This window comes from Staurois parvus, unplaced genomic scaffold (genome assembly GCF_062004578.1).
Source record: "Staurois parvus isolate SC_StPar_1 unplaced genomic scaffold, SC_StPar_1.0 ptg000029l, whole genome shotgun sequence".
In the NCBI taxonomy this organism is placed as follows: Eukaryota; Metazoa; Chordata; class Amphibia; order Anura; family Ranidae; genus Staurois; species Staurois parvus.
Genome location: NW_028317825.1, coordinates 290424 through 316642, shown reverse-complemented (window position 1 = coordinate 316642; position 26219 = coordinate 290424). Strand labels below are relative to the sequence as shown.

Sequence of the window (26219 nt, the reverse complement as noted above, 5' to 3'; positions counted from 1 at the left end):
CTTCAGAGCTCTGTGCCACGGCCGTGACTCCCAAGTGCATGCGTGGAACGTCATCACAGCTCGGTCATTCAAATGGCCAGAGCCCGCAAACCCAGAAGGAAGACCAGGTGAAGATGGAAGCACTGTCAGCTGAGACAGCACGCAACTCGAGGGCTTCGTTTTAAGGTAAGTCTGTCATAATGTGCTAGTATGATGTGCTTTTGTATTCAGCCCCCCGGAGTCAATACTTTGTAGGACCACCTTTCGCCACAATTTCAGATGCAAGTCTTTTTGGGATGTCCCTACCAGCTTTGCACATCTAGAGTGACATTTTTGCCCATTCTTCTTTGCAAAATAGCTCAAGCTCTATCAGATTGGATGAAGAGAATCTCTGAACAATTTTCAAGTCTTTCCACGGATACTCAATTGGATTTAGGTCTGGACTTTTACTGGGCTATTCTAACACATGACTATGTTTTGATCTAAACCATTTAATTGTAGCTCTGGCTGTATCTTTAGGGTCATTGTCCTGCTGGAAGGTGAACCTCCACCCCAGTCTCAAATCTTTTGCAGACTAACAGTTTTCTTCTAAGATTGCCCTGTATTTGGCTCCATCCATCTTCCCATCAACTCTGACTAGGTTCCCTGTCTCTGCTGAAGAAAAGCATCCCCACAACATGATGCTGCCACCACATTTAATGGTGGGGACGGTGTTTTCAGGGTGATGTGCAGTGTTAGTTTTCCACCACACATAGCGATTTGCTTTTAGGCCAAAAAGTTCAATTTTGGTCTCATCTGACCAGAGCACCTTCTTCCACGTTTGCTGTATCCCCCATATGGCTTCTCACAAACTGCAAACGGTACTTCTTATGGCTTTCTTTCAACAATGGATTTCTTCTTGTCACTCTTCCATAAAGGCCAGATTTGTGGAGTGCATGACTAATGGTTGTCCTGTTGATAGATTCTCCCATCTGAACTGTGTCCTCCAGAGTTACCAATGGTCTCTTGCTTGCTTCTCAGATTAATGATCTCCTTGCCCAGTCTGTCAGTTTAGGTGGACAGCAATGTCTTGGTAGGCTTGCAGTTGTGCCATACTCTTTCCATTTTCCAAAGCTTGGGATTTTTTTTATAACCTAACCCTGCTTTAAACTTCTCCACAACTTTATCCCCGACCTGTCTGGTGTGTTCCTTGGCCTTCATGATGCTGTTTGCTCTCTAACAAACCTCTGAGGGCTTCACACAACAGCTGTATTTATACTGAGATTAAATTACACACACGTGGACTCTACTTACTATTAAGTGACTTCTGAAGGCAACTGGTTCCACTTGATTTTAGTTAGGGGTATCAGAGTAAAAGGGTGCTGAATACAAATGCATATCACACTTTTAAGATATTTATATTTATTTGTCAGAAATTTTGAAAACCATTTATCATTTTCCTTCCACTTCACAATTATGTGCCACTTTGTGTTGGTTGGTAGGGACTGGGACTGCCATTGTATAGAGCGAGTACATATGATATGTTTGTTATTTTAACAAAAAAAAGAAATTTAATAATTATCAGTTTAAGGTAAAAAAAAAAAAACAAAACAAAAAGAAAAACGCTTTGCCTTTAGAACCACTCTATCTAAAATAAACCAAACTTATATTTGTTATCAATAGTATAAAATATACATGTTGCAAACCTCAGCTTCTCTAGACACCAGTGGAACCATTCAGCCACCTGGGAATTATAACGATCCCAAACCTGGAGAATGAGTTCCTGCATTTCCAGTCCCATTTCATTAGTCAAGAAGTAGCAGAGCATCAGCAGGCCTCACAGATACAGAGGGGACTGTTTCATGTCAAAGCTAAGTATCTAGATGCTCATTTATATATTTAATGAAAGACAGCTAGTAGGACTTAAAGTGGAAGTTTAGGTAAAAATTAAAAATGGGTAAATAGGCAGGAATTTTAACCACTTGCCTACCGGGCACTTTTACCCCCTTCCTGCCAAGGGCAATTTTCAGCTTTCAGTGCTCTCACACTTTGAATGACAATTATGCGGTCATGCAACATTGTGCCTATGTACATATGAAACTTTTATAATGTTTTCTACAAAAATAGAGCTTTCTTTTGGTTGTATCTATTCGCCACTGGGTGTTTTATTTCTTGCACTATAAACAAAAAAAGTTTTCTTTGTTTCTATTATAATATTTTGCAAACAGGTAATTTTCTCCTTTACTGATGTGCGTTGGTGAGGCAGCACTGATGAGGTGTTACGGATAGGCAGCACTAATGGGCACTGATAAGCTGCACGGATGAGGTGGCACTGATGAGGCAGCGCTGGTGGGCATTGATGAGGAGGCACTGATATGCAGCAATGATGGGCACTAATGGGCGGCGCTCACTGGTGGCACTGATGGGTGGCATAGGTAGGCGGCACTGCTGGGCACTGATAATCAGTGCCCTGATGATCAGAGCAGATGTCCTCTGTGACATTTGCCAGTTATCAGCAGCACTTTCTTCACGCTGTGACAGCATGAGGAAAGTGCTGCTGATAACCGGTAACTGTATTTACCTGGTGTCATTGGACACAGCTGATCACGTGGTAAAAGGCTGCTGTGATTGGCCTTTTACTTCATCATGTAATCAACTGTATCTGTAGGATACAGCGATCACGGACAGCGCCAGGTGTACCCCACTAGGGCGCGTTCTGGAAGAACGTCATAGGACACCCTCCCAGAACTGGACAACTGTGCTGTAGCTGTCTTTCGGCAACAGCACGGTTGTAAAGTTGTTAATGAAGAGACTTTCTTTGTCCCTTCAGCATTAAAGTTACTCACCTGCCTGTCCGCCCTTGTACTGTGAGATGGGCATGCACAGCTCACTGTACAATAACAACAGCTAGTGATTGGGACCCAGAAGCCAGCCACCCGAAGATGTAAGTGGCTGGGTTGGGCATGGAGATATGGGACGCTGCATTGCTGGATCCAAGGTGAATATAGTTCTGCTTTAAAATCAGTCTTTCACTTTAGATTTAAAGTGATCATGTCAATTGCCAATTTATTGCAAAGCAATGGGTTTAAAATAATACCACCCTCCCCAGCAGCACATTGGAAGGAAGAACATGTAAGCTTCAAGTCACTTAGGTCAGACAACACACTAGGCAGAGGACTGTCACTGCACTCATGAGACACCACGGGCCCAATCACCAAGGAGGAGGAATGACCCAGCTGCTCCTCTGTATCCAGCACTACGGGGTATTTTCTTTGCTCCTAGTGGCTGAACAGAGTGCTGAGGCAGTGAAGGAAGGTGCCTAATCAAACCCTTCCGTCCTGATCTGGGAACGTTCCTCTATCAACGCCTATATGGAGAACACAGCTTTGATAGAAGGGAGGAGCAGAAGGGTGGGAGAGCACAGCCCACACCTCTTCCTGGTTCTGTCCACTTATTTTGCTGCCCTCACTACTTCTGTAGGGTGTTGTCTGTCACTATTCCTGTGGTGAATTCCTGAAATTCATCCTATGGCACCCCCCCCTTACATGAGTTCATGAGTGATGGAAGGATGTATGTTCCTAAAGGAGATTGTACATGCTGATTGTAAAGTGTATGGTCATCTTTATGGTACACATATATGCTTCAATTTGATTGACTATTTGATGTGCATGTCAATCAACATGATAATAGCCGCAAATTATCAAATAGCCGTAACTTCCCCTTTAATGAATTTAGATCAGATTTCATCAAACTAAGTCAATCAGCCAGGGAGGAAAAATATTGATAACTTTACATGATTCAGCAGCATTGAGATCATTTATTCATTCAATGCAATCCCATTTATATCACCAGATTATGAGGCCGCCTGGTGGACACTTAGATTTTTTTTTTTATTCAATCAATGTGCAAATCAATAAAAACAATTGAATCTGCAAACAATGAAACAGACGTTATATCCTCTCTGATTTAGACTTAAAGTGGTTGTAAACCTCAGACATGAAATATGGACAAAGCGTATCCCTTTATAGCGAGTAGTGGTGCATCGAAATTAAAATTTTGGTGCCAAAACCGATACTGAAAATTCACAATGCATGTGGCCGATAACCGTACCGAAACCGAAATGTCTGCGTACGTGGGGGTGGGGAGGCTCCAATTTGTTTTTGTATTTTTTTTTTTACTTTCATGTATTTTTTTTTTTTAAACTTATGATTTTATTGTTATCACACAGGGGACCAATAGTCCTCCTTGTAGGGGGGGCAGTGTGTGCAGGGAGGGGGCAGGAGGGGAGCAGTGTATACAGTGAGGGAGCAGTGTATACAGAGAGGCTCCCTCACTGGCTGTCACTATCGGGGAGATTAACTAAAACTGGTGCTCTCAGAATTTGGTGCAGCTGTGCATGGTAACCAATCAGCTTCTAACCTCAGCTTGTTCAATTAAACTTTGACAATAAAACCTGGAAGCTGATTGGTTTTCTGGCAGAAGTGAGAATGATTTTGCATTCTCCAGCTTTAGTAAATAATCCCCTATATGTCAGTGCCAGTTTTTAAATGCAATTGCTGGCTTTTTTTTTTCTTCACTAGAACTCACAGCTTCAGCTGTTCCTTTACCTATAAGATTGTGTAGAGGGGGGTGTGTCCCTTCCTTCTACTCAGGTCTCTGATTACACACAGCTCTCCACTCTCAGCTGTGCAGTGTGATCCAGCCCCGTTTTCCACAGCTGAGAGGTCCTGTGTAGATTCTGCACTTTGAACAGATGTAGAAAAGCGAGGGCTGCAGATAAACAGATACAACTTATGTAGAAGGATGTGTTTCATTTCTGTGTATCATCTGAGGCCAGTCACTTCACTGAGTATATGTAAGGGTTTACAACCACTTTATTTAGATCAAATTTGCTTAAACTGAGTTGATCGGCCAGGGTGGAAAATTATTGATCAGCAGACCTGAGATACTGCTTGCCCATGAATACGATTGCATTTCAATTCACTAGGTTATGAGACTACATGGTGGAAATAAAGTTGTGATTAACCTCCCTAGCGGTCTGATTATGTCAGTATTTCTGTGCTCAAAGCGGTACATTTTGTTGCTTGGAAATATGTTGTTTTTTTATTGTAGGCCTGTAATTTTTAGGAATAACTCACTGAAATCTGTCCGAACAAGAGTCTAGTAAACATCCCGGGTATGATAAAATTTGAAACAAGAAATCATAAATTATAACATAATAATAATAATATAATATGTTCGCACATCACTGATCTTAATCGCAAAATCGTTTTCAGTGTCCGATGACGAATGTCCCCACGAATCATCACTCAATTCTGCAAGTAGTTCTGATTTACTATCGCTGTTCTCTAGCTGGTCTAAAACCGCTTTTGACCTAAAGGGACGCTTTTTGGACGCCATGGACGTTTCTCAGTTTCCAGGCAGAAAGAACAGTACAAATGCAGGCAGGGCACAGGACAAAGCACTGGGAACAAAATGTATATGAAATGGTTTGATACAGTAATGTTATACTATGTGATTTTAGTGTATTGAGTGAATGTCACTTTTAAAATTTTTGAATTTCAAGCTGGTTCTGACCCCCGTACGTCTCGACGTCGCAGGGAACGGAACCCGGAAGACGGATGCCGGCATTGGCCTGAGGAGATGGCCAGGGACACTGCAGGGAGAATATCGCGGGAGTGCAGGACAAGATAAGTGCAAGAGGGAATCCCTGAGCAACTCTGCAGTGTAATCCCGAGTGTAGCTCAGTGTTACTGCTTTTGGTACTGAAAGTTAACCCCGAGCTACACTCGGGAATACTGCCAGGGGGGTTAATAACTCACCCAAAAGGGGAAGTTCTGCTTTCGATCCTCCTCCCTCCTCTGCCATATTTGGCATATCCTTTTTTTTTTAATGCAGGTACCTAATTTTGAGAGGTATCCGCTCCCACTTCTGCTTGGATCGCAAGTTCTCCTATCCCCCACCTCCCCTCCCGTAGTCTCCTGGGACATGTCACAGGTTCCTGAAGACTGCGGGACAATTCACAAAGCGCAGCACGGTGGGCAGCCAGCTGTGAAGCTGAAAGTAGCATACCCAGTTGTCCACAGTTAAGATTTTGGCACTGGGAACCTGAAGGTTAGTGAGGAACTAGCCCAGGCGAGGACAGCGCTGGACCCATGGACAGGTACGTGTCCTTTTATTAAAAGTCAGCAACTACAGGATTTGTCTCTTTTTTTCCAAAGAGAACATCTGTTTTAACTATCGACACAAATATGATATCGATCAAATGGATTGCTGCCTACAGATTATTCCTATTGGGAGAAAAAAAAAATCAGAAAAACAAAATAATGTCTCAATTAAGTTTTTATAGCTACCATTAGGCCTCATTCACACAAGCAGCCAGAGGGAGGTAAAATTAGGTGGTTGAGCTGTTGTGTTACTGCCCCCCTTCTCCTTACCAAACAAGAACATGCAGCTGCTCAGGCCTGTACACATGCCATGGCCACAATGCTTTGCTCATCAGCAAAAATGAAATGCCATGCTGCTTTTGGCAGGCAGCACCATTGCCAGACGTGGCCAATTCAAGTGAATTGGGCTTTTCCTTAGGCCTCATGTAAACTGGGCCTCTTCTAATTTCCTTTTCTCCTGGTAGGAGGAAAGCAGTGTAAAAAAAAGTGCCTTGGCGGTGTTTTCAAATGCATTTAGGCTCCATTCACACTAATACAGCTTTGGATGGGTGCAACTTGGATACGACTTTGGCTTTCATTAATGATAATGGACAACTGTTGCATATACAACATTCAGGTGCAACTTTCATACGACTTTTGAGGGTTTTCATTGCAGTCTATGGCACTCAAGTTGCATGAAAATCGTACCAAAGTAGTGCATGCATGGTACCTATTGGGAAACATGGGGGGTGACGTCATGCAACTTTGGACCACAAAGTCGCATGACAAGTTGCACAAGTATGAATGGGCTATTAGAAATGTCAAGTGTTTGGGCGTTCATTCATTCCATTGGTCAGAATATTCATTTATTCTGACCACTGAACTGAATGAACGCTCAAGCTCTAAACCCACCTACTGTTTAGGAACATTCCGATGCGTTTAGGCATGACTAAGTTTTTCTGCTGAAACGACGCTCTCCTGAACACGCAAGTGATGTTTTTTTGGGGGGCTGTCTGCCTCTAAATGCCTACATGTGCATGGACACATAGGCTAACAGAGGGGTGTTTTAGGCAGAAAAAAAAAGTCAAACGCCATTAACGGCTTACCCGGCGCACTATAGCACAAGTACTGCTACAGGGCAGCAGGGTTGCTCAAAATCACGTATATATATATATATATATATATATATATTTATTTCAGGTACTTATATAGCGCCATCAATTTACGCAGTGCTTTATATATATATTATACATTCACATCAGTCCCTAACCCTCAAGGGGTGTACAATCTAAGGTCCCTAACTTACATTCATTACATTCATACACATACTAGGGCCAATTTAGACAGGATCCAATTTACCTACCACAATGTCTTTGGAGTGTGGGAGGAAACCGGAGTACCCGGAGGAAACCCACGCAGGCACAGGGAGAACATCCAAACTCCAGACAGGCGGCGCCGTGGCTGGGTTTCGAACCAACGACCCTAGTACTGCCAGGTGGAATATATACAGTGGGGCAAAAAAGTATTTAGTCAGCCACCAATTGTGCAAGTTCTCCCACTTAAATAGATGAGAGAGGCCTGTAATTGGCATCATAGGTAGACCTCAACTATGAGAGACAAAATGAGAAAAAAAATCCAGACAATCACATTGGCTGATTTGGAAAGAATTTATTTGCAAATTATGGTGGAAAATAAGTATTTGGTCACCTACAAACAAGGAAGATTTCTGGCTCTCACAGACCTGTACCTTCTTCTTTAAGAGGCTCCTCTGTCCTACACTCATTACCTGTATCAATGGCACCTGTTTGAACTTGTTATCAGTATAAAAGACACCTGTCCACAACCTCAAACAGTCACACTCCAAACTCCACTATGGTGAAGACCAAAGAGCTGTCGAAGGACACCAGAAACAAAATTGTAGACCTGCACCAGGCTGGGAAGACTGAATCTGCAATAGGCAAGCAGCTTGGTTTGAACAAATCAACTGTGGGAGCAATAATTAGAAAATGGAAGACATACAAGACCACTGATAATCTCCCTTGATCTGGGGCTCCACGCAAGATCTCACCCCGTGGGGTCAAAATGATCACAAGAACGGTGAGCAAAAACCCCAGGACCACACGGGGGGGACCTAGTGAATGACCGGCAGAGAGCTGGGACCAACGTAACAAAGGCTACCATCAGTAACACACTACGCCGCCAGGGACTCAGATCCTGCAGTGCCAGACGTGTCCCCCTGCTTAAGCCAGTACATGTCCGGGCCCGTCTGAGGTTTACTAGAGAGCATTTGGATGATCCAGAAGAGGATTGGGAGAATGTCATATGGTCAGATGAAACCAAAAGAGAACCGTTTGGTAGAAACACAACTCGTTGTGTTTGGAGGAGAGAGAATGCTGAGTTGCATCCAAAGTACACCATACCTACTGTGAAGCATGGGGGTGGCAGCATCATGCTTTGGGGCTGTTTCTCCGCAAAGGGACCAGGACGACTGATCCATGTACAGGACAGAATGAATGGGGCCATGTATCGTGAGATTCTGAGTGCAAACCTCCTTCCATCAGCAAGGGCATTGAAGATGAAACGTGGCTGGGTCTTCCAACATGACAATGATCCCAAACATACCGCCTGGGCAACAAAGGAGTGGCTTCGTAAGAAGCATTTCAAGGTCCTGAAGTGGCCTAGCCAGTCTCCAGATCTCAACCCCATAGAAAACCTTTGGAGGGAGTTGAAAGTCCGTGTTGCCCAGCGACAGCCCCAAAACATCACTGCTCTAGAGGAGATCTGCATGGAGGAATGGGCCAACATACCAGCAACAGCGTGTGCCAACCTTATGAAGACTTACAGGAAACGTTTGACCTCTGTCATTGCCAACAAAGGATATATAACAAAGTATTGAGATGAACTTTTGATATTGACCAAATACTTATTTTCCACCATAATTTGCAAATAAATTCTTTCCAAATCAGCCAATGTGATTGTCTGGATTTTTTTTCTCATTTTGTCTCTCATAGTTGAGGTCTACCTATGATGCCAATTACAGGCCTCTCTCATCTTTTTAAGTGGGAGAACTTGCACAATTGGTGGCTGACTAAATACTTTTTTGCCCCACTGTATATATATATATAAACGTGATTTTGCATTTCCAGGTAGGGGGCGTGTGCGCCACCCTACCCGTGCCATCATTGGCGGCTACGGCTGTCAATCACCAGGTCTCAGCCGGAGATTCGCGGCCAGCACCCAGCAATTGCCAAAGAACACTGTCAGCGGAGAGGTCTGTATGTAAACAATACAAAGCATCCTGCATAGCAGAACAATACAAAGCATCCTGCTTACATAGTAAAGCACACACAGACAAATAGTAGAACAGCACACAGTTACCCCTTTGATCACCCTAGATGTTAACCCCTTCCTGCCCAGTGTCATTAGGACAGTGTCAGTGCTTTTTTTTTTTTAGCACTGATCACTGTATTAGTTTCACTGGGGATGTCAGTGGCAGTTGGTGTCAGAATGCCCGCCGCAGTCCAGCTATAAGTTGCTGATTGCCGCTATTACTAGTATGGAAATGTTTTTTTTTTAAATCCCAGTATATATACCGCCATTTGTAGACACTATAACTTGCACATAAGCCAATTACTTTACACGTATTGGGATTTTTTTTTATAGCAAAAACATGTCGCAGATTACATTTTGGCCTAAATTTATGACGAAATTTTATTTTTTTAATTTTTTTTACTGGATGATTTCTAGCAAAAATTCAAAAATATTGTTTTTTTTCCCCAAAATTATCGGTCTTTGTTTATAGCACAAAAAATAAATTCACAGGCGATCAAATACCACCGAAAGAAAGCACTATTTGTGGGACAAAAATATGATGTAAATTTAATTTGGGTGCAGCGTTGCATGACCGCACAATTGTCAGTTAAAGTAACGCAGCGCCGTATCGCAAAAAATGGCCTGATCAGGAAGGCGGGTAAATCCTCTGAAGGGCAAGTGGTTCAAGGTGCCGTTTTTGATGCACAGTGTGCATGAGGCATTCGTTTCCATTCATACTTAGCGTGTCTGGTTCCAGAGTGCACAGAAAACATGTTTTGCCACACATTTCAGAAACAAGCTGCAAACGCACGTCATGCTTGTGGTGTCAGTAATTAAGTGTTCTTGCTGGCAAGACCACTTACTGTCATCTCACATATATATTCTTATTATAGCCAAATTTACCACCCTAACTCCTCCCACAGTTTTTATACTACATAGACAGTAATATACCGAAACGTGCGGATTGTTCCCGATTGGTGTGCTATTACTTTGTGGAACGTTTCGCCGAATGGTTCACAAAATATTGGCGTTTTTGTGGTGAAATTGGTCCCATAGGAATGAATGGCGGAATGTTCAAAACTAGAGTGGGAGCTGACAAAAGCTAGAGTGTGAGCTGAAAAATCAGGACATGATTTCTAAACTGCCATCACTCCCTCATTTTCAAGCCCACCTACACAAATCATATATCAAAACGTTCAGCTATCCCTGCTGCCACTAAATAATATGGCTAAGACATAGTCCTGATAGTTTTTACAATATGACCATTTGTTTGCAACTCATGCCGTCCATTGACATTCACTGAAACTCCACTCTAGCCACCTCAAATTTGAAGGGCAATTTCTAAACTGCGACTGTGCCTTCATTTTTCATATTTCAGAGACATACTATGCATCAGAATGTAGGTCTGGGTCTTGTGATTCTCACAATATAAAGCTCTTCACTGTAGGATTTATAGTTTTTAAAACTACGACCATTTGAAGACGCCAGTGAAGTGAGCAATTTGGAGCAGTTTGTTTTTAACCGCTGTTCTCTGCCCTATTTGAAATCTAATTTTGAATTTGTGACAGTTTGGCCGGCTTCTGGTTACAGGTTTGGAAATAAGTTTTCTACAGTAGAAAGTATTTGAGGTGATAATGCTGCTAATGTTTTTATAAATGTATGTTTTAATGTAATCACAATATAAAGCTCTTCGGTGTAGGATTTATAATTTTTAAACTAAAACCGTTTGAAGGTGGCAACCGCCAGTGAAGTGAGCAAGTTGGAGCAGTTTGTTTTTAACCGCTCTTCTCTGCCCTTGCTGTAGAGTGAGTTGCCATAGGAACCCAGGTGTGTGAGCAGGCAGCAGAGGGACAAAAGATAGAGTGTGAGCTGAAAAATAAAAGTTGAAATGCATTTCTCACTCTATCAAGCTTGCCATGTGCACTTTTTAAATTTGATCAATCAATTGGTTAGAGTAATGTTCACTATCTTTACTCACTCCAAACACTCCACACAGTTACTCTGCCCACTCCATAAAGTTACTCTGCCCAGTCCAACCTTTTCCCAGTTACTCCAGCCACTCCAACCACACAACAGTTACTCCAACCACACAACAGTTACTTCAACCACACAACAGTTACTCCAACCACACAACAGTTACTCCAACCACACAAAAGTTACTCCAACCACACAACAGTTACTTCAACCACACAACAGTTACTCCAGGCACTCCAACCACACAACAGTTACTCCAGCCACTCCAACCACACAACAGTTACTCCAACCACACAACAGTTACTTCAACCACACAACAGTTACTTCAACCACACAACAGTTACTCCAACCACACAACAGTTACTCCAACCACACAACAGTTACTTCAACCACACAACAGTTACTCCAGCCACACAACAGTTACTCCAGCCACTCCAACCACACAACAGTTACTCCAACCACACAACAGTTACTCCAGGCACTCCAACCACACAACAGTTACTCCAACCACACAAAAGTTACTCCAACCACACAACAGTTACTTCAACCACACAACAGTTACTCCAACCACACAACAGTTACTCCAACCACACAACAGTTACTCCAGGCACTCCAACCACACAACAGTTACTCCAGGCACTCCAACCACACAACAGTTACTCCAGCCACTCCAACCACACAACAGTTACTCCAACCACACAACAGTTACTTCAACCACACAACAGTTACTCCAACCACACAACAGTTACTCCAACCACACAACAGTTACTTCAACCACACAACAGTTACTCCAGCCACTCCAACCACACAACAGTTACTCCAACCACACAACAGTTACTCCAACCACACAACAGTTACTCCACCCACTCCAACCACACAACAGTTACTCCAGCCACACAACAGTTACTCCAGCCACTCCAACCACACAACAGTTACTCCAACCACACAACAGTTACTCCAGCCACTCCAACCACACAACAGTTACTCCAACCACTCCAACCACACAACAGTTACTCCAGCCACACAACAGTTACTCCAGGCACTCCAACCACACAACAGTTACTCCAACCACACAATAGTTACTCCAGCCACTCCAACCACACAACAGTTACTTCAACCACACAACAGTTACTCCAACCACACAACAGTTACTCCAACCACACAACAGTTACTTCAACCACACAACAGTTACTCCAGCCACACAACAGTTACTCCAGGCACTCCAACCACACAACAGTTACTCCAGCCACACAACAGTTACTCCAACCACACAATAGTTACTCCAGCCACTCCAACCACACAACAGTTACTCCAGCCACTCCAACCACACAACAGTTACTCCAGCCACACAACAGTTACTCCAGCCACACAACAGTTACTCCAGCCACTCCAACCACATAACAGTTACTCCAACCACACCATAGTTACTCCAGCCACTCCAACCACACAACAGTTACTCCTGCCACTCCAACCACACAACAGTTACTCCAACCACACCATAGTTACTCCAGCCACTCCAACCACACAACAGTTACTCCAACCACACCATAGTTACTCCAGCCACTCCAACCACACAACAGTTACTCCAACCACACAATAGTTACTCCAGCCACTCCAGTTGTAGACTACTGGTGGAGGCAAGAACACTTCAAACAATTTCCCCAGAAATTGTAGCTTTCTAGTTGTTAATGGCATCCCAAGCATGGGTAGCAAGCGCGCATTTTGTTGAGCTACAAATGTACCAAAAGGTGCCACATTCTACTCCAAGAAAGGTTTTGGAGATTTTTTTTGGGAGGGGGGGCGTTTGGCGCCTGTCAGGAGAACAGGCTATCCTATAGGCAGGACGCTCTAAAACACAACAAAAATATTTAAGGGGGAGCACAACCTTAGACTTCTCTGTGGAGAATGCCAGCTGCTTCAGTGACATAATGTACGTACAGCTCTCTATTACAACATATAGAATGCTTTGCATACAATGAAATCGTTTATTGGAGAGAGCTATATAGTTCCTCAACTGCCAGCAGCGGGCAGTCCCCCGCCCGGTACACACAGGTCACACTGACCCACGAGAGGAGGATTTCCGGGCTCAGCTCTCTCCTCACACAGTTCCCCGGTAAACCCTGTCTAGAACCAGCAGCACTCTACACGCCGTGCCCACACCGCCCTCTAGTTCCACACTTCTATTCCTCACCTTGAACATGACAACGGAGGTGAGACCGGGCTGCAGCAGGAAACTAGGCCGCGCTCACCTTAGCAACAGAAAACCCCCTAGCAACGCGTCCTCCCAGAGACGGAGACTCACTTGGGACAAACCTCCTCAGAGGCGCTTCGACGGTGAGGACTGCGGAGCTCCGGGTGAGCTGAGGAGGTAAGGAGAAAAGTGTAAAACACAGACAAGGAACTGTGGAGAAAGCAGGGGGAAACGGGATAGACGGTCGTCACAGAACGGGGAGCTTGGACTCCGATGTGACCGGGTGGTGGACGTTACCATGGTAACTGTGGACGCTATAAAGTGTTACTAAACCCTGCATGCACTATATCTGGTCTCCAACAGAACATGGAAATGCAATTATTTTAGTAAATATAAATTGCTAAATACCCTTTCTCATCAGCAGTCTTGTGACTTCTATCAGTGTCTGGCTGAGCATCAATCAATCTTGACTGTCCTATGAGGCTGCTTGACCCCTGCGCATCTTTCTGGACAGTGCTGATTGGCCCTGTGCTGATCACATGCACCCTTTAAAAAAAAAAAGAAAAAAAAGAAACTAGGGGAAAAGTGGTGGACACTGTTTTACATTGCATGGTGCACAAGTAGGACATATATATACACTACACTATATTAGTTTTTTTCTTTATGAGATTTGAATCCAGTGGCGGAGTGACAACTTATGGGGCCCCCAGGCAATAGGGAATCATGGGGCCCCTGTGTCCTTGCCCAAACTCAAAAAATATCATAAACTTTTTCAATAATCTACATAAACACACACCCTCTCCCGCAGTCTCATACTGCTACCATAATGTCCATGATAAAGTCCCAAATTCAAAATTGAAAATCCAAAAAATAAAAAAATAAAAATTATAGTCCTCACTCTCCAATCTTCCAACTGTAAAAATGTCCAAATCTTCCCTTCAATCCAAAGCACCTCAAAGAAATAAACTAAATATAGTGCATTATCTTTTATAAAAATTGTAAGTGATATCATGCAACCACACTGGTGATGTAAATACACTAGTAAATAGGCATCACACATGTGAAGTGAAAACCTACACACCACTTCACTAGTGGTCCTGTGAAACAACCACTGCAATACGTGAAATGCCACAAATACACAATAAGTGATCAGTGAAAAATTGTGCCAAAAATAAGTGCCACCACTCTGCATATAGGATAACATACAATTACCCTCTTTCTGCTTTCAAAGCATTCTGAAATCCCCATATGCCAGATAGAATTGCCTTCACTGGGAGTATGCTTTCCTTTAATAGGAGTACACAATGGAATCCCCTCCTCATGCAGCAATGGGCATCGGGATCCCCGTTCCTCACAGGACAGATAGGAGTAGACTCATTGTTTATACAGTTTATAGTCAATAATAAACTCAGAAAAGCCTATTAAAAAGGTACCAGTGGCATCTCAGGGGGCCCCCTACTGACCCCGGGCCCTCGGGCAGTGCCCGAGTTTCCAAATGGTCAGTCCGCCCCTGTTTGGATCACTTTATTGGAAGATTAAGGAAGAGTGGGATACTTTATGTCACACAACGCATTCCTGCTTAAAGAGACTTTGTTGAGAAGATAGGAGGATTGGAGTACAAAGTTGTGCGCTGGTACATATACACAATGGACTCTCTTGTCCAGGGTGGTATAGGACTGTCAGCTGCACTTTCGTTTATGCTGTGTTTTGTGGCGCTTATTATATTTGTAGTCCATTGTATTACATGGTGGTAGATCTGATGGTGGCCATACACTTCAATAAATGATCGATTTCTTTCCAGTCCATCTCACTCACAAAACATAATCAGTTTATGGATGAAAACTCATTCAATAGATATGCCACCATGGCTGCTGTTAGAAACTGTGGGGCCCCATACAGCCGACTTGACAGGCCCCCCCCCACAAAAACACAGTTTACTATGCTTCAGTTATCAATGAATACAGTGAGTGATCAGTAACAATCACTCATTATGTTCATTCAGGAAAGGGCCCGGTATATGTGATACATTTACTGGACCTTCCTCCACTCTCCATCCTGATGGATCCTATTGTGTGCTTGCAACTGCCCGTGGGAAGAAGAGGAGGGAAGCACTGCGAAGATGGGGGCACACAGGGGGGCCTGGGCAGCAGGGGGGAGCATATGGTGCACAGGGAGAATGATGGGTGTGGGGGAATTATTGGAACCAATCACCTATATGGCTCTGTCTGCAGCAGCTGAAACCAAAGGGAGAGAGAAGAGAAGAAGACAGCTTTCAGCTGCTGCAGAGAGAGCAATACAGAGGATTGTATGGCTTTCTCTGCCATGCCCACATGTAATTCACCAATCTGCATGGGCCACCCTGCTGACCTGGGCCCCTACAGGAGGACTGTTGGTACCCCCTTATCCACGGCCATGTATGCCACACATGGATCTCAATGCTGGGGGACGGAGGCATGCGTTCCAATCATGTGAACACTGTGATTGGCTGTCATAGTGGACACGTGATCAGAAAGTTCTCAATCACAAGTATGCATCAGGAGCTGTCTGTTAGATGTTAGTTGCTGTGCTGGGAGCGTGCTCTTGTCTTGTTTACGAATGAACACAAGTATGCCACCACTCCACTTCCCGTCCAGTGACATACCAGTATGTCGTTGGACTTTCGGTGGTTATACCGGAGTGATGCCTGCCACTGCACCCCGGTAATGTTTTTTTAGAGCCAGCGGTCGGCTCTCTTGTAATAGCAATCAAAGGGGCTTTCCAGACGCTTCCCCCTTACCCCCGCCATGCCGGTCACCCTCCCTGTCAACATCTGATTTACCCTGCCCTGTACAGGAGGATTGGTGGTAACCCCTTAATCATGGCCCTTCCGCCGCTCTCTCAGGATCTCCTATCCCACCAGGAGACCCAAGAGACCAGCCAGAATCGGCTTTGATTAGCTCTCCATTACAGTAAACCGGAAACAATGACCTGACATCACTTCCAGTTTATTCGGAAGTAAACAGCACCATTTTTAAAAAATAAAAGTATTCAAAAACACCGATCTTAGTGTTTTTGAATGCTTTTAAGTTTAGAGGAGAGATTTGGGGTCTTATAGACCACAGATCTCTCCATAAAGAGTACCCGTCATGTGCCTATTGCTGTCACACGGATGTTTACATTCTTTGTGACAGCAATAACAGTGATAAAAATAAAAATGAAAGAAATAGTGTAAAAATTTTAAAAATTAATAATTAAAAAAAACAGCGCAAACAGCGATCAAGCCACATATGTGAGCTATCACCGCGAATGTCAGATCATGGGCAGTAATTCTAGCACCAGACCTCCTCTGTAAATCTAAAGTGGTAAACCTGTAAAGGCTTTTAAAGCTTTGCCTATGGATAATAAAATTTACGTCGTTTGTCGCCATTGCACAGGCATGCACAATTTTAAAGCGTGACAAGTTTGGTATCTATTTACTTGGTGTAACATCATCCTTTTACAAAAAAACAGGTTATGTATTGTGTTTTTTTTTTTAAATTAAATTTAAAAATGTGTATTTTTTTCCAATAAAATTGCGTTTGAAAAACTGCTGCGCCAAGACCGTGTGACATAAAACATTTCAAAACCCACCAATTTATGCTCTAGGGCCTCTGTTTAAAAAAATAAATAATAAAATGTAAAAATAAATAAATACATTTAAAAAAATAAATTATTTATATAGATAATATCTGGGGGTTCTATTCTAGCCAAAAAAACTGATTGTTACATGTGAAATAGCCCGGACTGGAAGTAGTTAAAGCCCACCTCCCAAGATGCAGCATATATGCGCCACATCTGTGGGAAGAGGTTAATATACAATTGTAAATTATCAATCGCATCTCTATTTCCAATATGTAACGTCATAATCCAGTCAGTAAAAACACAATCATATTCATGAACATAATACCTCGGTGTTGCTGACTGATGCAAAACGAAGGACAATATTCCACCCTGGCTGATCAGCTCATTTTGACTAAATCCGATCGAAACTCAGTCTGAATTGATCATAAGAGAAGTTATGACTATTTGATTGTTTGCAGATTTGATTGGTTTGATTGAATTACACACTGATCAGGTTAAAAAAAGAGAAGTGTGTATGGCCACCATTAAGAAGATTGTACAAGCAGATTGTAAGGTGTGTGGTGAGCCTAAGGCTCCCCCCTGGCCACTGATCCTCACCTCCTCAGTGATCTCTTACTGCTTTTTCCTCCATCACAGCCATTACAACAATACCCAGTGTCAGCTGGTGTCGGAGCCTATGTGCCAATGGTGGTCAGCTTACTTGATGTTGTCAATTTACTTGAACTCTGTGAAAAGTAAAGCAGTAGGGGTGCATTGGCACTGCAAGAGTTACTGCTCATTTATGTCTGTGGAGCTGGGTACAGGAGTTTGGGCTTACCCGATCCTCTGCTCCCGTGGGCTCCTCAGCGCTGCTAGACAGATCCCTGTAAACTTCTCCTTCCCTATGCTTCAGCAATCTAAGGTCCTCTGATGTCATCAAGAATGAAGCAGGGACCATAGCCCTGCATTGGATCTGAGGATGCCAAAGGACAGAAATGAGCAGTTAACTCTTGCAGTACAGAAACAGCCCCACTGAAAGGGAGGACTTTAAATTTTCCTGGGTTGGGCTATAAGGAAGTATTAAAGTGATTGTAAAAGCTAAATTTAAAAAAAACAAAAAAAAAAAACAAAACAAGACAGGTTTGTTCTTACCTGCTTTCTGCAATAGAATTGCCCTGAACCTTCTTTTCTCGGGTCCCCCACTGGTACTCCTGGCTTCTCCTCTTATGCAAGTGCCCCCATAGCAAGCTGCTTGCTTGCTCCCAAGCCCTGCTGCCTGAGTCTATAGACACAGACAGCTCGGCTTGGTGCTGCCCCTGGTCCCTCGTCACTGGCTTGGATTGAGAGAAGAGAGAGCTACTGGCTCCTGCTGCCTCAGAAAAGCCTGTGAGACCAGGAAGTGAGAGGATAGAGCCGCTGCACATGGGCACAGCGCTGGATTGAATGATGGCTAAGGTACAGTAAGTAAAAGCGGGGAAGGGGGAGGGGCATATTACTACCTAAACATTTTTTAAATTAATGCAAATAATGCATTAAGGTAAAAAAAAGTTTAGACTTTACAATAACTTTAAAATCTGCTGAAAATGATTCTCTTGGTCTTCCTTCTGGGTTCACTCTGTTCGGCTGTTTGAAAGCCAGTTCACACCACAAAAATGCACTCTGGATGTGTTTCGGAAAAGTTTTTGATTACAGTTCACACCACACTCCATTCTGGTGCATTTTTTATGTGTTTTGCTGTGTTCCAGTACAGTTCTGTGCAGAAACAATGCAGCATGTTCTACTTTTTTTTCTGCATCGAACACTGACTGGAACTGACTGCACTGGTGTGAACTAGGGTCATTGGAATACATGGAAAACACTGTGCATGCATTTTTGATGCAGAAAAAAAACACATTGGACTGCAACTGGTGTGAAACAGCACTTAATGGCCAGGCCATGATGATATCACTCCTGCACATTCAACACTTTATGTGTTGCCTGTGACATCACCAGAGGGCCCTACATACAGTGCCTTGAAAATGTATCCATACGTTTTCCTACTTTTTTACATTAGAGTAAAGGGGGCTGAATAGAAATGCATGCCACGCTTTTCACATATTTATTTGTAAAAAATTCTGAAAACCATTTATCATTTTTCTCACACTTCACAATCATGTATCCCAATAAAATACATTTACGTTTTTGGTTGTAAAATGACAAAATGTGGAAAATTTCAATGGGTATGAGTACTTTTTCAAGGCACGGTAATGTGCCCTGAAAGTGATAGTAGAGAAAACAGAGAATGCACCATCATTATCACACTACAGGAGATGGTCAGGGACCACCATCATGCTAAAGGAAATGGTCAGAGACCACAATCATGCTACAGGAGATGATCAGAGACCACCATCTTGCTACAGGAGATGATCAGAGACCACCATCATGCTACAGAAGATGATCAAAGACCACCATCATGCTACAAGAGATGATCAGAGACCACCATCATACTACAGGAGATGATCAGAGACCACCATCATGCTACAGAAGATGATCAGAGACCACCATCATGCTACAGAAGATGATCAGAGACCACCATCATGCTACAGAAGATGATCAAAGACCACCATCATGCTACAAGAGATGATCAGAGACCACCATCATACTACAGGAGATGATCAGAGACCACCATCATGCTAAAGGAAATGGGCAGAGACCACAATCATGCTACAGGAGATGATCAGAGACCACCATCATGCTACAGGAGATGATCAGAGACCATCACCATGCTACAGGAGATGATCAGAGACCACCATCATGCTACAGGAGATGATCAGAGACCACCATCATGCTACAGGAAATGATCAGAGACCACCATCATGCTACAGGAGATGATTAGAGACCAACATCACGCTACAGGAGATGGTCAGAGACCACCATCACGCTAAAAGAAATGGTCAGAGACCACCATCATGCTACAGGAGATGATCAGAGACCACCGTCACGCTACAGGAGATGATCAGAGACCACCATCACGCTACAGGAGATGATCAGAGACCACCATCACGCTACAGGAGATGATCAGAGTCCACCATCACGCTACGGGAGATGATCAGAGACTACCATCACGCTCCAGGAGATGATCAGAGACCACCATCACGCTCCAGGAGATGATCAGAGACCACCATCATGCTAAAGGAAATGGTCAGAGACCACCATCATGCTACAGGAGATGATCAGAGACCACCATCATGCTACAGGAGATGATCAGAGACCACCATCATACTACAGGAGATGATCAGAGATCACCATCACGCTACAGGAGATGGTCAGAGATTATCATGCTACAGGAAATGATCAGAGACCACCAACACGCTCCAGGAAATGGTCAGAGATCACCATCACACTGCAGGAGATAGTCATAGACCACCATCACTCCACAGGAAATGGTCAGAGATCACCATCACGCTACAAGAAATGGCCAGAGAACACCGTCGTGCTACAGTGGATGGTCAGAGACTGCCGTCATGCAAACGAAAATGATCAGAAATTGTAAGCCGTCGTGCTACTTTTATTAAAGTGTATGGTTTTTATTAATGGAAAGCACTATGATGTTACTGCATTCATTTAGAGCACATTGCATGGTGACTCGGAAGGAGGTTGTTTGGAGAGCTGTGAAGTCTAAAGGTACAGGGGTTGGACAAAAATATAGAAATACTACATGATTGGCATATGTGAAAATGGGGAAATGTTCTGCATTAAATGTGGAAGTGATGTAACATTCTTTTGCTTCTGCTGTGTGATGAGACACCTAGCTAACAGGTGGGAAGGCTTACTTTCCTTATTCACTGCATGTTCTCCTAGTAGTACAGAGCCATGTAAGAGCTTACTGAGCTTCAAAGAAGGCAAATTGTTGGTGCCCACTTAGCCGGAGACTGAAGTTGCAGATTTTTTTGGGTGTCGTGAGGTACAGTATCAGTGGTCATGACTGCATATACAGTTTCCGGAAAAAGTTGTCTGATAAGCATAGGCACGGTCGATATGGTCAAATGAGCAAAAGATACAAAAGGACATTGCGCAGATTCTGAGCTGGATTTTTGCATAAAGAGTGGTATCAGATTCCATTATCCACCATCCAAGACTTATATTTATCAAATCCGAGGAGAATTCAGGCCATCTTGGATACCAAAGGTGGTCCAACACCATCTTAGATAACAATTTTGTTCTTTTGCCATACTTGTTTCCAGAATTTTGTTCAACCCCTGTATATGGCTGAGACAACTAACATGCCAGACAGTGGAGAGGAGGACACCAAGGTTTTTCACCCTGAAAAAGAGAAGGCTGTGATTGACCAATTGGATGTATACGTCAATATTTGGAGGTGAGCATTTAATGCACTTGGCGGGGAGAGCACATGTAGCACTGAAGACTTACCGGTGAAGTGTGTTCATGGTGGAACACTGAAATAAAATTTTGGACTGCAATACTAATAGACCATATACTGTAATATTCATCACAGTGGTTGAAGAAAATTAAAATATGTATATGGATTGTTTATAATCACTTTTAATTTAATATTGTATTTAATTTCCAGCACACAGGATGTTTATTAAACATTTTTTTTTATTATTCTTTATTAGGGACTAGGGAGATTGTGTTACTAGTTTGGGAGGTAAAGATTACCTTCTAAGTAGCACTACACGTTTATACAAAGTTACTAAATGTGTGGGAATACATGACAGTTTTGGCAGCAGCTTATACATTTAAATTGGGAACAGAGAGTTGTTACATAGTTAGTCTGGCTGAAAAAAGACAAAAGTCCATCCAGTTCAACCATAAAAAAAAAAGTTATAATCCTATACTCACAATTGATCCAGAGGAAGGCAAAAAAAAAACCCCAGCAAAGCATGATCCAATTTGCTCCTGCTCGGAAAAAAATTCCTTCCTGATCCCTGAGAGGCAATCTGAAATTCCCTGGATCAACTTTACCTATAAATGTTAGTATCCAGTTATATTCTGTGTATCCAAGAAAGAATCCAGGCCTTTTTTAAAGCAATCCACTGAGCTGGCCAGAACCAACTCTTGAGGGAGTCTATTCCACATTTTCACAGCTCTTACTGCGAAGAAACCTTTCCGTGTTTGGAGATTAAATTTCTTTTCCTCCAGACGTAAAGAGTGCCTCCTTGTCCTCTGTGATGACCTCAGGGTGAATAACTCTACACCGAGTTCACTATATGAACCACTGATGTATTTATACATGTTGATCATATCCCCCCTTAATCTCCTCTTCTCAAGAGAGAATAAATTCAGTTCCCCTAATTTTTCCTCATAGCTGAGCTCCTCCATGCCTCGTATCAGTTTGGTTGCCCTTCTCTGTACTTTCTCCAGTTCCCCAATGTTCTTTTTGTGAATCGGTGCCCAAAATTGAACTGCATATTCCAGATGAGGTCTTACTAATGATTTGTACAGGGGTAATATGATATCTCTCTCTCTGGAGTCTATACCGCTTTTAATACAATAGAGGATTTTGCTCGCTTTACAAACCGCAGCTTGGCATTGCATGCCAGTATTAAGCTTGTAATCTACCAGAACTCCCAGATCCTTCTCCACCATTGATTCTCCCAGTTGTACCCCCCCAGTATGTATGATGTATGCATATTCTTAGCCCCCAAGTGCATAACCTTACATTTATCAACATTAAACCTCATTTGCCACATAGTTGCCCAATTAAACAGTGCATTGAGGTCAGCTTATAAGTTGAAGACATCCTGTAAGGACGTTATTCCACTGCACAGTTTGGTGTCATCAAGTTGTGCAGTAATATTTCACACATTTAGCAAGAATCTATGGATTCCTGCAGATGTGTGCAGATACAGTGGGGCAAAAAAGTATTTAGTAAGCCACCAATTGTGGAAGTTCTCCTACTTAAAAAGATGAGAGGCCTGTAATTGGCATCATAGGTAGACCTCAACTATGAGAGACAAAATGAGAAAATAAATCCAGACAATCACATTGGCTGATTTGGAAAGAATTTATTTGCAAATTATGGTGGAAAATAAGTATTTGGTCACCTACAAACAAGCAAGATTTCTGGCTCTCACAGACCTGTACCTTCTTCTTTAAGAGGCTCCTCTGTCCTGCACTCATTACCTGTATCAATGGCACCTGTTTGAACTTGTTATCAGTATAAAAGACACCTGTCCACAACCTCAAACAGTCACACTCCAAACTCCACTATTTTTTTTATTTTTTTTTTAAGTCCGCAAACGTGCAAACTAGAACGAAAAACCCGTAAGTGATCACAAAAAAAGTGCAAGTGCGAACACCACACGAAAAAGTGCACTAAGGGGTGTAATATATTCTAATTTTTCGAGTTTCACCTGTAGTGTAAAAATTTAACATTTATTAAACTTATAATAGAAAGAAACACACATGTAGGGTGCACTCGCATTCTGCACACATTTTTTTTTAAACTTTTTTTTCTTTTTTTGAATCCACAGAGGTGCAAACAAAAGTGCAAAAACACCAACACAACAAATTGCACTTAGGGGTGTGTTTTTAGTCCACCCCCCGAAGGGGTAGGACCTCTACCCTAATCCCTTGAGGCATAAGGCTCATGACAGGAACAAAGGGTTTCCGACATGGTCCACCTGGCCAAAAGGCCTGGAGGACTCCTTTCCTTGTGATCAGCTGAAGCCGACCACCAAGTACTTGGCAAGGTGCTCTCCGGAAGAGAGACCCCCCCCCCCCAGGGATTGGGGGAGAAGGAACCTAAGGACCACACATCCTCCCCCTAGATGTCAGGGCAGCTCCGAGGACCCACACCCTCCATCCAGTGAGGAAAAACACATACATAAGTGAAAGCAAGACACACATTCTGTACACACATTCAGCACACATAAACAGCCTAATGTAAAGACCTCTCTCTTCAGCAGCTTGCCTAGGTACTGACATACAGGAAAATCATGTGGGCACAGATGTGTACGTAACTTCTGGCTAGTGTAATATCAGTCTCTGTCCTGCTCGTTACATCACTCGGACCTCGTCAGGAGCCCCCGGTTATTTGGTTTTGAGTGCTAGCTGCTTATAGGGTTTAGTATAGGGTTGAACATGAAATGGTGTATATATATATATATATATATATATATATATATATATATATATATATCTATATATATTTTTAATATACATATATACTGTATATTTTTAGCATTAACCAACGTGTGTAAAATAGCACATGGGTGACCAGGGACTAAGCAATATCAAAGAAAACAAGTCCCTGTGGCGCTTAGCAGAGAACTGAGAAGTGAATTCTGGCATGAGTCAATTATCCAAAAAACACCTTATGTGACGGTCGCGGTGTCAGACCCCCAGCCCTTCCCACCAACTCATGACCGAAGGACTAGCCAATCTAAAACTGTGCTGTCACGTGCGTAACAATGCCACGCGCAGCTGCACCCTGCCCAAAGATTTTCCAGCTCACTGGACCACAATCTATGTGCCGCAGCCTGAGAGCGATTGTTACTGGGTCAGGTTATTACGCAATTAACCCTTCACACTGCCACCACCACCTTTTTTTGTACAGAGAAGGAGGAAACTCACCAATCTTAGTAGTAGCACCATGATGTTTGAATAAGCGTCTGTATACACACAGTCACCGCAGACAGATGTATGCAGAAGTTTAAAACACACAGTAGCACTCTTCAGAGACAGGGATTCTTAGTTTGCATTAAAGAGCTTTAGAAACAGTTCAACACTTTTCAGAAAATAGGATTTATTACTAAAAAGGTCAAAATGGTGCAATAAAAATATTTACAGAAAAAGATGTAGCCAATATATACAGTATATATAAATACAGAGAGCAATAACACAATCAGAGAGATAACAGAAATAAGTTTAGAGAAGTAGAATACTTGCCAGAGTCCTGGTTTAAGCAGATTCAAGTGTCCTGAACAAAAGGGTACCGTTTCTCCCAAAGTTAGTTCCTGATGTTAAAAGGGAGATTTCTTCATCTTACCTCTCTCAGGCCTGACAGCCTTTTTCTAGTCCCCCAGCAGAGGGTGTCTCTGAATCCAAGGGCCAATCGCCTCATGTGGGGAGGGGGTTTAGGCGGAAACCCAGGCTGTGACCCAAATCCCTCACAAGTTTATACCAGGGTCAATAACCTTCCATAGGTACATGTAGCATCCTATCCACTGGTAGGATAATATGCAGAATGATATTCTGAACGTCCAGACATTAAATATGACATATCTGCTTGGGGCGGTTAAAGAGATATTGCTTTCTGCTCTCGGGTAGACATAATATAGGGATGTAAGGTATCAGGTGACTTGTATTAAAATGACCTATCTGAATATATGCTTTGCTTGATTGTACGTATTTCCTATCTTAAGTTATGAAATTGTATGAAAAAGTGGTTTCAGATGGGATGTAGGTTTTACTGCTATGTCAACTCCAGTGACTGATGGGTTTATAGCTTTACGATCAGCTCAGAGCAAGAGTCTGACAGACACTATGGCACCAGCTAATTGGGTTTACAACCATGAAGTGTATCCAGCTGTGCCCGATGCATTCCTGAACTCAGCACACACACAGACCACATGCAATACAACAAAAAGGGAGGGACTGATTTGGAGTGAGAACGACACAAGATGGAGGATCTTTAGCAACATGGATGTCCGCATCCATATCTGTGCGCACGATTGCTACAACCTTAACATCTTTCTTGTGCGCCTTATTATTCAGCGATGATAGAACATATCTCCTCACGGCAGATTTTGGATCACTGTGTTTTTTGGGACCCATTCTGGAATAAACTTTCCATTTTTTTTTCTGAAACACTGTATTTACTCCATTTCTGTTGGACAACGCATAACAATGCACAGCAGGAGGTTTACCAGTATTCACTCTTCACACCTGTTAGTTTTTCTTCTCTACATCTTGGGAAGAAAAGTACAGGAGCTTTGTTTACTGCAGCAATGTAGGTTGCCTCAGTAAACAAAGCACTTAAGGTGCCTTAAGGTATTCAGCCCCTGGAAGGCAGTGATGTGGACACTGATGTGAGATGGCAGGATCCCCAGGTG

General features: G+C 42.9%; 2 protein-coding genes across 2 annotated transcripts in view; one reads left to right on the top strand and one right to left on the bottom strand.

Moving 5' to 3' along the window:
• The window catches only part of APOO (apolipoprotein O), a 113883-nt gene extending 100154 nt beyond the window's left edge, over positions 1 to 13729 (bottom strand). The window contains exon 1 of the mRNA XM_089656907.1: positions 13582 to 13729. Coding sequence (XP_089513033.1) covers positions 13582 to 13590 — 9 coding nt within the window. The 5' untranslated portion in view covers positions 13591 to 13729. The remainder of the gene's footprint in view (positions 1 to 13581) is intronic.
• Positions 13043 to 26219, top strand: part of CUNHXorf58 (chromosome unknown CXorf58 homolog) — a 54326-nt gene continuing 41149 nt past the window's right edge. Inside the window, exon 1 of the mRNA XM_089656897.1 lies at positions 13043 to 13758. Coding sequence (XP_089513023.1) covers positions 13589 to 13758 — 170 coding nt within the window. The 5' untranslated portion in view covers positions 13043 to 13588. The remainder of the gene's footprint in view (positions 13759 to 26219) is intronic.